The sequence below is a fragment of the Chelonus insularis genome, unplaced genomic scaffold (assembly GCF_013357705.1).
Source record: "Chelonus insularis isolate UGA/USDA-ARS -01 unplaced genomic scaffold, ASM1335770v1 contig_41_pilon, whole genome shotgun sequence".
NCBI lineage: Eukaryota > Metazoa > Arthropoda > Insecta > Hymenoptera > Braconidae > Chelonus > Chelonus insularis.
Genome location: NW_023276571.1, coordinates 721,362 through 737,533, shown reverse-complemented (window position 1 = coordinate 737,533; position 16,172 = coordinate 721,362). Strand labels below are relative to the sequence as shown.

The 16,172-nt window shown below is 24.7% G+C and overlaps 3 protein-coding genes across 8 annotated transcripts; 1 reads left to right on the top strand and 2 right to left on the bottom strand.

The window, feature by feature from the left end:
* Nucleotides 1-1,063: 1,063 nt before the first annotated feature.
* calypso (ubiquitin carboxyl-terminal hydrolase calypso) lies at nucleotides 1,064-3,606 on the bottom strand. Its single transcript, XM_035087831.1, has 7 exons — nucleotides 3,386-3,606; nucleotides 3,104-3,318; nucleotides 2,096-2,972; nucleotides 1,930-2,034; nucleotides 1,540-1,856; nucleotides 1,284-1,432; nucleotides 1,064-1,202 (listed from the first exon to the last, which is right to left on the bottom strand). The coding sequence occupies exons 1-7, from the start codon at nucleotides 3,441-3,443 to the stop codon at nucleotides 1,124-1,126; spliced, it is 1,800 nt and encodes a 599-aa protein (XP_034943722.1). The 5' UTR covers nucleotides 3,444-3,606; the 3' UTR covers nucleotides 1,064-1,123.
* A 543-nt stretch (nucleotides 3,607-4,149) lies between these two features.
* LOC118069604 (guanine nucleotide exchange factor DBS-like) lies at nucleotides 4,150-14,314 on the top strand. Of its 6 annotated transcripts, none has more exons than XM_035087821.1 (16): nucleotides 4,150-4,456; nucleotides 5,264-5,359; nucleotides 7,076-7,171; nucleotides 7,608-7,722; nucleotides 7,790-7,880; nucleotides 7,991-8,221; nucleotides 8,334-8,593; nucleotides 8,672-8,906; nucleotides 11,285-11,479; nucleotides 11,550-11,726; nucleotides 11,812-11,997; nucleotides 12,085-12,738; nucleotides 12,864-13,061; nucleotides 13,158-13,366; nucleotides 13,505-13,700; nucleotides 13,837-14,314. In XM_035087821.1, exons 1-16 carry the CDS (start codon nucleotides 4,288-4,290, stop codon nucleotides 14,062-14,064), a joined length of 3,336 nt encoding a protein of 1,111 aa, XP_034943712.1. In that variant the 5' UTR covers nucleotides 4,150-4,287; the 3' UTR covers nucleotides 14,065-14,314. The 6 variants fall into 6 exon arrangements, with proteins under 6 accessions (XP_034943712.1, XP_034943713.1, XP_034943716.1 ...); XM_035087825.1 differs by having other exon boundaries at nucleotides 4,393-4,570; nucleotides 5,229-5,359; XM_035087824.1 differs by having other exon boundaries at nucleotides 4,408-4,456; nucleotides 5,229-5,359.
* On the bottom strand, nucleotides 9,462-10,786 carry LOC118069605 (uncharacterized). Its single transcript, NM_001414615.1, has one exon. The coding sequence runs from the start codon at nucleotides 10,365-10,367 to the stop codon at nucleotides 9,504-9,506; it is 864 nt and encodes a 287-aa protein (NP_001401544.1). The 5' UTR covers nucleotides 10,368-10,786; the 3' UTR covers nucleotides 9,462-9,503.
* Nucleotides 14,315-16,172: the final 1,858 nt, after the last annotated feature.

Here is a 16,172-nt window from a genome sequence, read left to right as displayed (position 1 = left end):
CCCGTCATCTTCATTCACTAAAAACTAAAAAAAATATTTATTAAATATTTTCAATTAATGTGTAGAAAAACAATTTTAGAATGAAAAATATTCACTATATTGTTTATTGTGATGGAATAAAATAATTTTAAAAACTTGATATAAGACTGTATTAGTGTTTTATATATATTCTATATTTTATTCAATAAAAATAATAAAAATAAAGAAAACATTTTCAAAAAACAAAAGGAAAATATTTATGAGGATGGACTGGTAAATGAAATGTAATTTTCATTAAATATTTTTTTGATACTCAACAAAGTTATTCAACGAATAAATAATGTATGAAAAATTATAAATTTTTTGAGCCTATAATAATTATTTTTATACAGATAATGATTAATTTTACAATAAAAAAATGATTAATTATTTAATTGAAATGTTGACAAACTATTCTATACCACCAATTATTTCATTGAATTGTTACCACCAGTGCCTATTTATTCGATATACATATATTAACAGTAATGAGGATTATTTATAAAAATCTGTATACAAAAAAAGTACGATAATAGTGACTGTATGATTGATGGCTCTAGTCGCTCGGAAGCTAAATAAAGTTAAATAAAAACTATTGAATAAACAAATAGAAATTTAAAAAAAAAATAAAAAAATTTCCTTCAATATTTACATGGAAAAGTACATACTCTAATTTTTAGACATCGTAACATATCGACAGTGTGTAGTGTATTTATATGTTAATAATAAAATAAATGTTTCCAATGTTTTTGAAAATATGTAAAATATTTTTTTTACCCACTTTTTCTAATAATCCAAGGAATTGATTCTTTTAAAAGATACCTTACTATATTTAATAATATGTAAGTGTTAATTAAAATCATTCGTAAGAGATAAACGCATTTATTTTATATTATTATATTCTTAAATAAAGAAAAATAGAGTTATAAATGAGCACAATATTCGTAGCTTGCTTATTATATCATAATGTATGTGAAAATTTGAGTACGAAAACAAAGATAGATAAACTAAAAAAAGTACGAGTAAAAAGTAATGTTTTTTTTTTAATCAGTAAAATATTCACGACCCGCGTAAATTCGTTAAAAATAATAAAAGTATTATTGATTTATTTCCGTTTTTTACACTTAGTTCTTCCACGTCGTCTCCGTGATGCATTAGGCCGAGAATCAGATTTTTTTGAAGACCTTTTAGAATAATAATTTGAAATTAAACGATAATAGTATGTATTTAAAAAAAAACCAGTAAAATAGTATTGTATTGTTTACCTGTGAACTCGGTTCACTGTAACTGTTGTATGTTTTTTAAGGGTTAAATGTTGTTGGACTAATTCTGCTAATTTTCCTTGCTGGGCTAGCATTGATAAAAATGTGCAAATAAATTCATCGTAATTATGTGTTCTTCTGCAATCATCGATCTGAAAAAGAATCATATAAAAATGATTAAAAAAATGAATATATATTATATTATCAATAATCATTAATAACATGAGTTTTTATTATATTCAAGAATTGATGATTTTACCTTATATTTATTTCGTTTATCATTTTCGTCTTTCAAACTGGTTTCACAAATATTAATTTCTTGTTCGAGATTTTTTAACAATGCTAGAAGATCTTTTGGTGCAAACGTATGTGGTTCAAACAACTCTGGATATTTTGAACATAATTTTGGATCAATACGTTCAATTTTCTTTTCTTCTGTAACTGTATCACCATTACTTGTTTTTACCCTAGCATGTGGCATTCGAACTTCAGCAGAAAGACATACTTTTTTATGTAAATGTCCTGAATCTGACACAAGTCTTTTACCATTAATATTTATATTACCTAAAGAGCGGCCTGAAAAAAAATTATAAAATAAATAAAATTGAAAAGTCGTCTAAAGTTTTATCTCCAAAATAGATATACTCACTCAATCCTACTTCGTTTTTCTCATCGCCTGCAACTCGAATAATTACAAATTTTTTGAAATCTTTCGTTGAAGTTGGACTACTCTGACCAGAATTCCATCCCCAAGCTGAAATGACATTTAAAAAGAATTTTATTTATATTTTATTAATTCCAATTAAATAATTTACCTTGTGTTGGTGAATTAAATGCTGAACCAATTTCAGAAGAAGTATCAGTACTTGATGAACTATGTGCTGGTGATGTTTGTATACGAAGAGGAGTTGCATAATCTAAAGCACACATAACAACCTTTTCTAAATTTCCTGATTCTGATTTAACACAATTCATGTGAGAATCATTTAATTCAATAGATAAATCATTAGATCGTTCAACATTGACTGTAGGAACATTCAAGGATAATTCAGTTTCGTTTTTTGTTTCAAATTTAACATCTTCTTCAATTTTTTGTTTCTTTTCATGAATCTTATCAGCATCATGATTCTTATCACCATGTTCATGATGGCTTAATTTAACTAATTGTTGTAAAGCTTCAACAACAATTTGTCGATTTGTTTTCAACATTGTAAGTTTATGAGAAATAGCAAGCCTTCTATCAGGAACAACTGCCATCAAATTAAATCTTATGTCTTGTAATTGTTCTCCAGTTGATATTCCTAATCGATCTGTTATAACTCGCTTAAACTGTTCAGTCCATTCTTCATGTTCTTTCCAAGGTCCATGATCCATTGGATATGGTTTTAAACCATCTAATTCAAATAGTCTTCCATTAATTGGAACATAACTAACAAAGTGAAATGCTTCCCCTGTGAATCGTCCAGTAGAAACTCCAGTGTTTTTATCTTGTCGCCTCTTTGCTTGAGGCATTGCATGCGAATTATGAGCACAAGCCAATTCAGGAGTATTCCCAATAGCCCAACCTTTATTTTCAGGACACATTCCGGACGTGTGAAGTTTTAAACGTGATAAGGTTGTACCTAAATGAATGTTAGGACAGTTTAGAAGAACTGAAAGTAATGCATGTGTTGCACAACTATTAGGGACAACCTGTAAAAATTGTGTGACTAATAAATGATAATACTTTATGTAATAAATATATTATATTTAATGAATAATTGATAATTCAATTTTTATTAAATGATTAAAAAATATTTAAAATAATTAATCAAATAAATTACCTGCTGAGCAAAAAATATATTATTTACTATCTCTTCATCTTTAACAAAACTTTCATCCTGTTCTACTACCTTTCGCCGTGATCTTCTTTCTTCAATCCACCGAAATAAAAAAATAAATCCATAAACAGGGCCTTCTAATGATTTCTGCAAATCATAAATTTCTTCAACTTGAACTCCTTTAACTCCAAAATCTTCCAACAGAAGGGTAAATAAACCTGGAAAGTGATAAATTTAAAATTTTTGATATTTTTGTTACAATAGAATTTAAGAGTTACTATTTACCTGGATCACTTTCAAGCTCCAACCATCCTTCAGTTAAACGATTTATATCTACAGGCATTTTTGAATTTAAAACAATGTGTTTAATTCACTATTGTTAATTTGAATAAAACTTTTGTTACAATTTTTAAGTTGATCAAAAAACATTTATTAATTTTTAACGCCATGTTTTAATACTGTTTATGTATAGGTGTATATAGTGAAAGAATTCGATACTACAAATGCATATATACACACATTTGTACATATGTACATACACACATTTGTACATATGTACATCACGAATCATAGGTTACTGCTCCAAACGACTAAAGTATTAACTAAAAATACAAATGGCGAATTTTACTGGGAAAATTTAAATTCTCGTCACGATAAATCAATCGTTGTAGTTTGTAAAAAAAATTAAGTATATTATATTTAAAATATTGAAAATAAAATCAAATTTTATTGCATTAGAAATAAATAAATTGTTATATTAAAAATGATTTGTGGTAGAAAGTAATTTTTTTGTGAAATAATTTTCTTTCATTTGCGCAAAAGCATGAAAGAAAAAACCATGCGCAATGGAGAATCTTATAATGCGACACCTGCAGCAAGGTCGTCAATCTAGTTTCTAGACGTTCCTTCACAATAAACACATAATACATACACACGAAATAATTAAAATAATCCTTATGGAATCTCAAAAATATTTACGGTATTTGTTTTATAATGGTTGTTGAATTGATTGTTACATAACCGTTTTTTGTATACAGAATAATGAACAACACTTGTTTGTAAAATATAATGAATATTTATTGTAATTGCAATGAATTGATAGTAGTGTTAATGAACTCATTAACAGGAATAGATAAATCAATGAAATTAAGAGAAGATTTATATAGATTTAAAAAGTGAAAAGTGAAATGGCTAATTCACCGACCAGCATTGAAAATCAGATTGACAGTTTTCTCGAGCAATTTAAGAGAAGCGCCTCTAGGGCGATGGATGATGTCGCTAGAGGGAGCTACAATGCTAGTAGCAGCATTAGTCGTAGTAGAAGTCGCAATCTTGACCTCGAGGTCTTGGAGGCCGGTAAGTTAATTATTGTGGTGAAATTCGAACTTTTTTAATATTATAATAATACGGCTAATTATATTAAGTGTTATTATTTTTATTTTCTTTATTCAATTTTTTTGTATTATTGAGGTTAGAAATTTAATTCCATTATTACATATAGTGTTATACAAAACGTCAAATAAATAATAACATTTGACAACTTATTAACGAGTTAAATATTTATAACTCATAAAGTGTTATAATACGGCAAAAGTGTAAATGTGTTATGTGAATATTTTTTTTTTGTCTCTTTGAGATAATTTATTTTCAAATGGTTATACATATTTATGTTTATTTGGATTTATATTACTTTGACTAAACAATATTTTTATTTTATTTTTTTTTCTACAGAGATGAAAACGGTTAATGTGTGATTCCGTGTGTGTTGTGCACTTAGAGTAGAATATTTAAATTAAAATAAAGCAGTAGACTTGGTCATGCTTTTGTGATGTGCGCAAAAGTGACATGCCGGTAGATCATACTATTATACGTTTTATCGATCAAATTAACCGTTTACAATACACTACTCGTCTGATTCTAAAGATTAAAGTTGAATAGTTTTTTTTATATAATGTTAAATTGATAATTTTTAATATTTTTGAGAAAAAAAATAATCTGCAGTACAATATTGTACTTAGCAAATTTGAATTATCATGTGTTAGTGATTCATTACTAATAGCTTTTAGTTGCATGGTTAAAAATTCTAATTTATTAAATAATAATATTATTTATAAATGTGTATCAATAGACTTTGAATGAGTGAATAGATTATAAAAAAAATAGAAATGCCAAATAATTCAACAAATTCTGGAGTACGACAAAAACCTCAACATGCCTGCAATTGTCCATGTCATCAACATTGTTCTACCAGATGTGCAGGTTTGAAATTTGGCTTTTTATCTTTTAATATTTACCAATTTTCTTTATTTTTACCTTCATGTTTATTTATCAACAAAATTGTAAAGTTAAAATTTGATATTTAAATTTAATTGCAGAGTAAAATAAAGATACCAAGTTTTATTGCTCAATATTATTGCTCATTTAATTATTGTATTAATAATAATTTGGTTATGAGAAGAATTAGAAGAAAACTTTTAATTCAGTTTAAACACATTAGTCAAATGTTGAAAAAAATATCTCATGTTTTTATATACTCTAAGTATAGTGTGTTTACAATCGCACATATGGTTATCGAAATTTCTTTTATAATTAGTATATACACGTTTTGTATTGTTTCATGACTGTACATAATATGTGCAGCCATGAAACAAACAAGGATATTAAAAAATTTTCAACAAGTCATTATAGAAATAATTTTATATTACAAAATGTTATAATGTATAAAGTTTATAACTATGATTTATAATAAAAATATTAAAGACACTGAGGGGTAATCGAAAAAATCATTTATTATAAAATATTAATGTGAGCTTTTTTCACTATTGTACTATCAACGCAACATAAATAATAAATTTTAATTATCTTTATTAAATTTTATAAATCTTATGATTTTACTATGACCGTCACAATGATGAATGCATGAATGATGAATGATAAATTTTTTTTTGTCGGATTCATCTAGTCAAATGAATATATATATAATAATAATAATAATAAAAAAAACTATTTACTCAAAGGTATTCAATATTTAAGATAGTATAAAATTTAATATACTAACTACTAATAGTATAAATATTCTCAATAATATCGATAAAATAAATTAAGCCTTTTTATAACTTGTTTTATAGATTTTTTCATACCTTTCTTTGTACTAAATTTACTAGTTAATTCATTATTATTTTAACTCTGAGGTCAAACACTTCATGTACTTATAAAGTAATTTATGCTCACATTTGTCATCTTTGTAATGAAGAATTATGTAATAAAAAATAACAATTAGTATTTTTTGTAACTTAAATAAACTCCATAATAAAAGGTTTTTTTTTATTCTGTAAAAGAAAAATGATTTTCTGTTTAAAGTAACATAAAATATATAACTAGGAAAAGTTGTTTACAATCACAAAAATTTGCAATAAAATGTAATTTTTTTTTTATACTTACTATAATATTAATTTATTTAATAATGGATATGTTGATAATAAGTTATATATTATCTTTATTTCATAAACTTTTTATTGAGAATTGAAAGTCTCTTAAATTTACAGTTAGAACAGTGATATTGTGGATAAAGGTGAAAACTATTTTAAATAGAAAGAATGAAGAAGGTTATTTGAGTGCATCTCATGGGGCCAAAGGCCTTTCTAGCCAGTTCATTGCGAGAGTTCATGTGGCATCACTTAGTTTTATTCACTACTTACGCATAATCTAATTATCATTGGTATCTACAAAAAAGATTCTTTAATATACATATCTTTTATTGTATTGTAATAGGTTGTAATATCGATCAATTATATACTAGTTTAATTAAGTGTAACACAATTTAAGACAAAAAAATTAAAATGAATATTTGTTATATGATTACATTTAAAATTTATAATTAATAAGTTAATATGTTCTATAAACTAAAATATTACAATATACTTACAAACATAATAATACAATATGATAGATTAATTGAATAATTTTTATTTACAGAAGATGTAGAAAGTATGACTGGAGAAATAGAGAATGGAGACTTGGCTGTTCGAGATGTTGCAGATCTTTTACAACATCAATATGCTATTATCACCGGTATGGAAAAATATCTTTATCAACAGTAAATATATTCATTATAGTATAAATACGTTTTATTCTGTTTAGAATTTATTTAAAATATTTAATTTTGAATTTTTACATTCTTGGAATGTAAGAAAATCCGTTAAACCGGTTTTTACTTTTCAATTGAGATATTTATACTTATATCTCTCATATATATGTAAGAATGTTTAGGTATATTATCATCAATTGAATGAGCTTTACGTTATTTTCAGTAAAATTTTCAATAAAGTTACTTATTTTTATATACAATAAAAAGAAAATTTTTTTTTCCCAAAAAAAAAAAGATATTCCAGACAAAATTTGATCATTGAATCACAAGTTTATAGAAAATTATATGTAACTTTATGTTGTAACTTATTGTTAATAATTATTTACAGTTTGAAAATTATTAATTAATTAATTTTTGTAGGTGGAAAAACACGAGAAGGATGTCCAATAATTACATTCCCAGACAATGGAAATTTTCATAACATAAGTGATTTAGATTATCAACGTCTCATGCTATATCTTACTTCAGTTCCTACGTGAGTAATTTTTATTAAAATTAATTAAAATGAAAATTGAATAAAATTTTTCAATGTTCCCATTTAGTCTCCAAGAAGCTGACTTAGGATTTCATTTGATAATTGATCGTCGAACTGATAAATGGAATTCTGTTAAGACTGTGTTAATTAAAATATCGGTATGTTGAATAAAGATATTTAAATAATGCATTATTTAATAAATCAATGTATATTTTTAATATACAATCTATACTTTTTGATGTAATATTTATAAATATATCAATTGTAGGCTTATTTTCCTGGTTTAGTTCATATTGCATATGTTCTTCGGCCAGTGGGATTTTTCCAAAAAGCTATATCTGAAGTTTCAAATAAACTATTTCGTGAAGATTTCAAATTTAGAGTGATAGTATTAGCCAACGTTACAGAGCTTTACGATTTTATCGATAAAGATCAATTAACAGAACAACTTGGAGGTGATTTGCCATATTGTCATTCAACTTGGATTCAAAATAGAATTGTAAGAAACTATCATTATTAATCAGTTTTATTTTTATTTTCTTTTGGGTTCAATAATATATACATTTATTTTTAATAATTAGATAATAATATAAAATATATGTATTTTTTAGAGTTTGGAAAAATTTTCTTTGATGACCCAAGACGTATCATTAGCACTAGATTCTTTTACGCGACGTTTAGCAGAAATTGAATTTCCGAATAGTACAGTAGCTACGACTAGATTATTAAATCAACAACAAGCAGAATATAATGAATTGAAAGAGGAAATTTTGACCGCAGCAAGACATGGTGATGCACTTTTAGATAGTGTACGACAACTGATTGGCAAAGGTACTGCTGATCGGTTAGGAAATGTCGCTGCAGTTGAAAGGTAATATAAATTTTCATTAAAAAAAAATCTTTTAATATGAAGTCAAATTTATTATTCATAAAAATATATTTATTGCAGGCTATTAGTACAGTTGGAGGAAACTGAACGTACTTTCGATCTTTTTTGGTCACATCATAGTTCTCGACTGCGCCATTGTTTAGCACTTCGGCAATTTGAAAGTGATTTTCGAGAGCTGCAAACAATTTTAGATCAACATTTGAAAACAACCGACGATATGACTGAAGTTGGTGAAACTCAAGTCCGTGTGGAACAATTAATTCGTGATACTGCAGCTTTTCAACGAATTTGTAAGGTACATATATATTTAATCACAATATTATCCATTCAAATGAATATCCAAATTAAAATTACTGTCATTTCTTTCTTTCGAAAATGTATTATATATATAAATATATGTATATAATATAATACAATATAATATAATTATATGATAGAAAAAAAATTATGCATAAATATATATTTAAACCAAAATAATTTTTTGGTTTTTTTTTCTATAATAAATTTCTATTATGATAAAAAGCACATTAAGCATCAATGGTATTTTGCACCGCTTTCCATTTTTATTTTTGTCGATAGTCCTATTTGTTGCATACCATGTGGATTTGGGTCTTGGTAAGCAGCAAAATTCAATAAATTCATTATCTTTCATATTATAGAAAATTTCAATATATTAAAATCTATGATTATTTATTATATACAATTGTGTTCAATTAAGATTTTTCATTTGTTTCGATATTCAATAATAATTGTGCCATTATTAGTTAAGCTATTTACAAATATAATTCATTAATATAAAAACAATATTAGAAAGGTAAAGGCACTAATATATATAAAAAATTGACTTCTATTTACTTTTATCACTGCAAGTAATATTTTTAACTTTCAAATTTTAAATTTTTCTATGGCTAAAATGTTTTTTAGATTTATATACTTTTTGCTTTTCCAAATTCATTTTCGATTCTAAAATCATATTGTTCATCATATCTTCTTTATCGGCGATGGTCCACTCAATTCGATTGATCATTAATTTCCACGATTTCGTATTTTTTATCAATAATTTTAAATCTTTTCTTAATGTTTCATTTTGATCAACAAGTTCACTATTTGTATAGCCTGTTAATAATTCCTGTAACTTTTGAATTTTCTCAAAATCGTAATTTATTTTTGTTTTATAAGAATTTAATTGATCTTTTAAATGACCGATGCTATAAAGTAGTTTATCTAAAAATTCCGTTTTTATGCTATCATCAAGTTCAATTACATGATGTTTATAATTATATTTTTCACCATAAATATTTCGATTTTCATCAACATCTAAAGTAATACGATCAATTAAATGTTTGTAAAATTCATTAATATTATAAATTAATTTCATATAATGATCCCTTAAATAATCAATATTTACGTGTTTTTTATCAATATTTATTTTAAATTCAGAATGAAAATTTAATAATGATATTGTTCGGAATAATTTCAAATTTATTTTCCAACTATTAAAATTTTGACTTTTATCCTTTCTTTGTTTTTTATTTTCTAAATAAATACCAAAATATTTTCTCAATTTGTTAATCCATTTATAAAACATTACAATTTTTGGTCTTAATGAACGAGAATCTATTTTTTCATTTGTCATGTTGTTTTCATCCAAGAAAATAATACCACGTTCAAAATAATGCATATAAAATTTTATTGCCATTATTAGTTTATTATACTCGATTATTTCTAGATTATACTTTTTTTTTAAATTGTTCATTGTTTGTTCTAATTGAATAATTAAATTTGTTCTCTCATTGTTTTGTGATAAATTCACTAGTACTTGATTATGATAATTTTGTTGATATTGATACTGATTCCGATGGTTTTGTTAATTTACATAATAGATATAATGCAATTGATAATTTACTATTAAAACTTTTTTCATAACGTTTTAATGTCAAATAAAGTTTTAGTAATATATCAACTATTATTTTATGTTTTTTATGTGACTGTATAGTTTTTTTTATTTGATATAAAGATTCATATTCATTAAGTAGATGCTGAAAAAGTCTTGTGATACTGTATTTTATATTGAGTCTCGAATGATAGATAGACTGATAACTACGTAGTACATTTTCAGACGGTAATTGATGAAAATTATGAATATATAATTGATTCATTGAAGTTATATTTTGATTAATCATTTTTCTATTCTAATTATAATGCATTAAAAAAAAAGTTTTATAAAAGAAATCAACAAATTTTATACTTCAATGTAATTATTAGGTATAAAGGAAAATAATAATACATAAATATAAGATGAAATTAATGAAGTCATTTTATTACTGGTTTAAATGATTGACTATTTTTCAATATAATTTATTTAAAAATTTATTAAAATAAATAGAAAAATTATTATACTGTTTATTTCATGAAAATATTCAAAGTGCCATTACCTTATTTGCATGATTTATGATAAATTTTCTGATAATAAAATATGTCTCGCATTTGCACGAAATTTCTCGTTCATTTGTAATGAATAATCTTAATCATGTTTTTCTATATACTTAATTAACAAACAAATTACATCCGCTTTTTAATAATAATTAATCATGCTAATAATATTTTGTTGAAAAAAAAAAGTAGATTTTATTTATTTATTGAAATGTAATATTAACTTAGTTTTATTTATAGGGAGATATTGATCGTGCAGAAGAAGTGATTGCTGCTGGTCAACAACTACTTTCTGGTCGTCATCAGTGTCCAACTGAAGTAGTAGAACCAAAATGCGCTGAGCTTCAGAGAATTTGTACCATTCTTAGTCAGAAATTGGAAAAACGACTACATACACTTACGAAATGTCGAGAACTTATGGAACGAATTGACAAAGTAATTTTATTATAAATAAATATCTGTTAATAAGGAATTTTTCTAAAAAAAAATATTCTTACTATTATAGGCTAATACTTGGTGTACTCGAGGTATTGAACTTTTAGCATTACAAAATAATTCAATATCAGCAGAACAAGTGCTTCAAGAGTTAGAGGAACTTGTCGAAGCTGCCGAAGAATTTCATAATCCACGATGCATTTTTCAAGATTCAATTATACCTGAAACTAAAGCTTTAGTTGCTCAGGTATTATAAAATCTACGAAATTATTCATTATCATTACTATTATTATTATTATTATTATTATTATAAGTGAAATAAAATATTACAGGTTTTACAAAGAATTGAAGACGTAACATTAATGTGTGAAAAAAAAATTGTAGTGCTGAAACAACAATTGGTAAAACCAGCAAGACCAGTTCAAACGGTTACTCCAGAACCAGCGAAACCGTTACATCCGTCTCCTCAAATTATTAAACCGGGAAAAGTATTGAAAAAGGCCAATACGATGCCAAAAGTTAGTAGAAATTTTATTAACAATTCTTGATTATAATATTGAGATAAAGCTTATTGAATGAATTACTTAAAAATTCTATTTTTATAGATGGAAATGTTACCAATTGAAGGAGATTCATCGTCACCTGAAAGTGAACCTCGGGATACTGAAGCATTTCGATTAAAACGTGGTCATGTTTTAACAGAATTAATAGAAACTGAACGTGTTTATGTATCAGAATTAGGATCTATTATAAAAGGTTATAAATTAGAGATGACCAATGAGGCATTGTTTCATCTTATTCCATCGGCATTAGTTGGAAAGTCTGATATTTTATTTGGTAATCTCGAAGAAATTTATCATTTTCATGGAGAAACCTTTTTACGAGATTTAGAAAATTGTATTTCTAATACCGAATTAGTAGCTCTATGTTTTGTGCAAAGACGAGATCTTTTTTTTAAATTGTACAGTTATTATTGTCAAAATATACCAAGATCAGAAAGTCTACGAGAGCAAATAGCTAACGAACCGCAATTTTTGACAACTTGTCAACAAAAATTAGGACACAAACTTCCATTAGCCGCTTATTTATTGAAACCTGTTCAAAGGATTACAAAATATCAATTATTATTGAAAGATCTTCTTAAATACAGTGATGAACCATCCTGTTGTACGCAGTTACAGGAAGCTTTAGATTGTATGTTAGTAGTTTTAAAGTGTGTCAACGATAGTATGCATCAAACTGCAATTACAGGATTTTCGGTAAATATTTTTGTTAAATTTTCAAACATATAACAAATACATATTGAAAAAATTAAAAAAAAAACACACTCTTTTAATGTAATTTTTATATAATTATTTATTCTTATTTTTTGTTTCTTTTTAAGGGAGACTTGATGGCTCAAGGGGAACTTTTACTTCAAGGATCTTTTAGTGTTTGGAGTAGTAGCAAAAGAGAACGATTGCTAAGATTGAAACCATCACAAAGGCATATTTTTCTTTATGAAAAAGCAATGATTTTCTGTAAACACAGTAAACCACACGTACATAATAAAGTGACTTATCAATTTAAACGATGCCTTAAGGTAATAATTGAGTAAAATTATTTACAAGTATCAATAAATATTATTTTTTTTATAATTATAAAAATATATTTATCATTATTCGTAAAATGTTATTAGATGTCACAAATAGGCTTGACAGAATCAGTCAAAGGCGATGTAAGAAGATTCGAAGTTTGGTTACAAGGTCGAGCTGAAGTTCATACAATACAAGCTCCGAACATTGATATTAAGCATGCATGGATACAACAAATAAAAGGAGTTTTGATGTCACAACTTGCAGAATTGAAAGGAAAACAAAATAATGCTTTCGCTAAATCGACTCACAAGTATGTATATCATATTTTTGTTTTATTTTTATCGTCATGATAATAAAGTTTTTCCACCATATCCTAAAGTACAGTTAAGTTTTATTTAGTATTCAGAGTCGATTTAAGTAATTATAATTGAAAATTTTTCTGTTACAGACCACTTCGTCAAACGATTTCTTGGGAACCACAAAATATATCAGGTACTTTACGTACATTATCTGTTGATGGAAACAGTGTTTTATCTCATATGACTGACATTTCTCAATCAACTGAAGATGATGTTGCTTGGAGTTCTGAAAATAGTAATACTGATGATGAAGATGCATTCTCAGAAAATACTGGACCAGCTCCTGTAAGATATAAATTAATATGACATGTAAAATTAATCTAGAAAGACCTAAATTTATAATCATATCACTAATGATATAATTATTAGCAATGAATTCTATTAATATTTGTGATTTATTATTTAATATTTTTCATTATAGGGTGGAAGATATATAGCTTTAGCTGATTATTGCGCCATGGGTCAATCGGAAGTAACAATGCGAGAAGGAGATCATTTAGAATTGCTTAAAGTAGGATGTGCTGGATGGTGGTTTGTTAAACTTTTAAAAACTAGCATAGAAGGATGGGCACCTGCAGCTTATTTAGAACCTGTAAGCCGTAAAACTTCTCGAAGCTCACAGTCAGTTAGTAGTCAAGAAGCGATATGAAATAGGCGTCTAACACACTAAGTTTTAACTATGTGTGTTAGATAAATAAAATTATTTTTCAATATTCGTAGCTTGAAAAAAAATTTTGAAAATTATCAATAAAGAGAAACTTGAATATCAAGTTCGAATTTTATTACTACTATGTTATTTTAAACAAAAAATTTTACATTACATTCTATATATTTAGTATTGTACAAAAGTATTAATTTAAAATTCTTATTACTTGCAATTTATTTATATATATGATGACACTGCGTGACAATATTATTATTCAATTTTATAATAATAATTTGCGTAGTTATTTATAATTGGTTAAGTTATTTAAACAAAAAATAATTTTTTATTGTTATACAAATGATGATTAAAAAGGTAGTTATCAAATTCGTATTATACAAAAATAAATTACATTATATTAGGATGTTTATTGCAAAATAATGATTAATTGGTGAATAGAATCAAATTAAAGACAATAAAAAATGTTTGAAATACATGATCGAGGTATCTGAATCATTGTACAAAAATACAGTATTCACTTTTAAAGCCTTAGTATAATAGATAATACAATTTTTATAAAAATTAGTATCTTTTTAATTATTATCACGTCGATAACAATATAATGTAAATAATAAAAATTTTAATGAAATTTTAAAATAAACAATGTCGCGCAGTGTAACATAAAATTATTATTTAATTTTAATACTATTTTTTAAATTAATTTTTAGAATGTTATTTATTTTTTATACTCATTTAAGAAGTATTAAATTGTTTATTATTAATGTAATTATTTATGAGAGTTTAGAATGAAAGAAAATATTCTTAGAAAAATCATAAATATTCATTGCCATTTTAGTAATTAAGTAGTAACATTTAATTATTTAATATTGTTAAAGCAATAAAATATATAAAGTTGCCATTTTCGAATTTCATTATACAAAATAAGATTAAAAAACACCAAAATAGAAAAATATCAACTGACTTCCAAATTGTAAAATATATATACACCAAAATGATAAATAACTAGAGGCTAAACAATAAAATACAATTTACTTATTTTATTGTAAATCGCTTGACTTATGTAAAGGTATCATTACGTAATATATTATAATAATATTAAACGCACATTAAATCTTTACATTATTCCATGCGTTATCATATTTTTAAATATTTCTACACAAACTAGTACTCCACATAAAAGGTTGTTTTTTATCCTTACGATGAATTAATTTTTTTTTAAAATAAATCGTATTATTTTGTACATTATTAAATTAATATAAATAATATCTTATTTAATTTTTTCATGAGCCTTGCAACAAATAATAATAATAATGGTTGAATAAACGTTGTTTCGTTTTTAACTTGAATACTACGATTAAAAAAGGTTTTTCAATTGATAGAAAAAAATACTTTACAGTGATACCGGAAATTATATGAATAAAATTCAATAAGTAATTGTAATTAATCATAGAAAATTTATTCCCAAAGATTTGTATTAACTTTTACTTTTTGATAAAGAATAATAAAAATTTTGAGTATTTAATTGTTAAAAAATAAAATAAACAAATGTATAGATAAAAACCGTTTTATCACATACGAATAGACAATTATGTTAATAGACAATAATTTTGTCCACTATTTGAAAAATAAAAAAGTTCATACCATTGCCACAGTAATAATAATGTAACAATGTAATCAAGTTAATAATATTGCTACTTTTTTAATCTGATTATGATTTTTTTCGTAATATATACTTGAAATAAAGATTAAAATTTTTATTAATACTTAAAAAGATGATATATTATAGTGGGAAATGTACTAGTTAAATATTGTGATTAATTGTAAAATGTATTTTTTGTGATTTTAAGTAAACTGAGTTCTTGAAACTAAAAATTAATTTAAACAATGTTTTTCTTCATCAATATAATTATTTGTTAAAATATGTATTCAGTAAAAATCATTTAAAATATTATCTTTTATTTAAATTTTATCTTGATATTTATGTTTAAACCCAAACACATTTTTCGACCCAAAAGTAAAAAAAATTGATTTAATTTCTTTATAAAGAATGTTTAAGATAAGAAATATTAAACATTTTTTCTAACATGACGTTC

Coding starts and splice junctions, on each gene's coding strand:
- LOC118069604 (XM_035087821.1), top strand. CDS start 4,288: ATGGCTAATTCACCGACCAGCATTGAAAATCAGATTGACAGTTTTCTC. Junction 11,480..11,549: donor TTATGGAACGAATTGACAAA/GTAATTTTATTA, acceptor TTACTATTATAG/GCTAATACTTGGTGTACTCG. Junction 13,701..13,836: donor AAAATACTGGACCAGCTCCT/GTAAGATATAAA, acceptor TTTTCATTATAG/GGTGGAAGATATATAGCTTT.
- LOC118069605 (NM_001414615.1), bottom strand. CDS start 10,367: ATGAACAATTTAAAAAAAAAGTATAATCTAGAAATAATCGAGTATAAT.
- calypso (XM_035087831.1), bottom strand. CDS start 3,443: ATGCCTGTAGATATAAATCGTTTAACTGAAGGATGGTTGGAGCTTGAA. Junction 2,035..2,095: donor ATTTAATTCACCAACACAAG/GTAAATTATTTA, acceptor ATGTCATTTCAG/CTTGGGGATGGAATTCTGGT. Junction 1,433..1,539: donor ATAAACGAAATAAATATAAG/GTAAAATCATCA, acceptor ATTCTTTTTCAG/ATCGATGATTGCAGAAGAAC.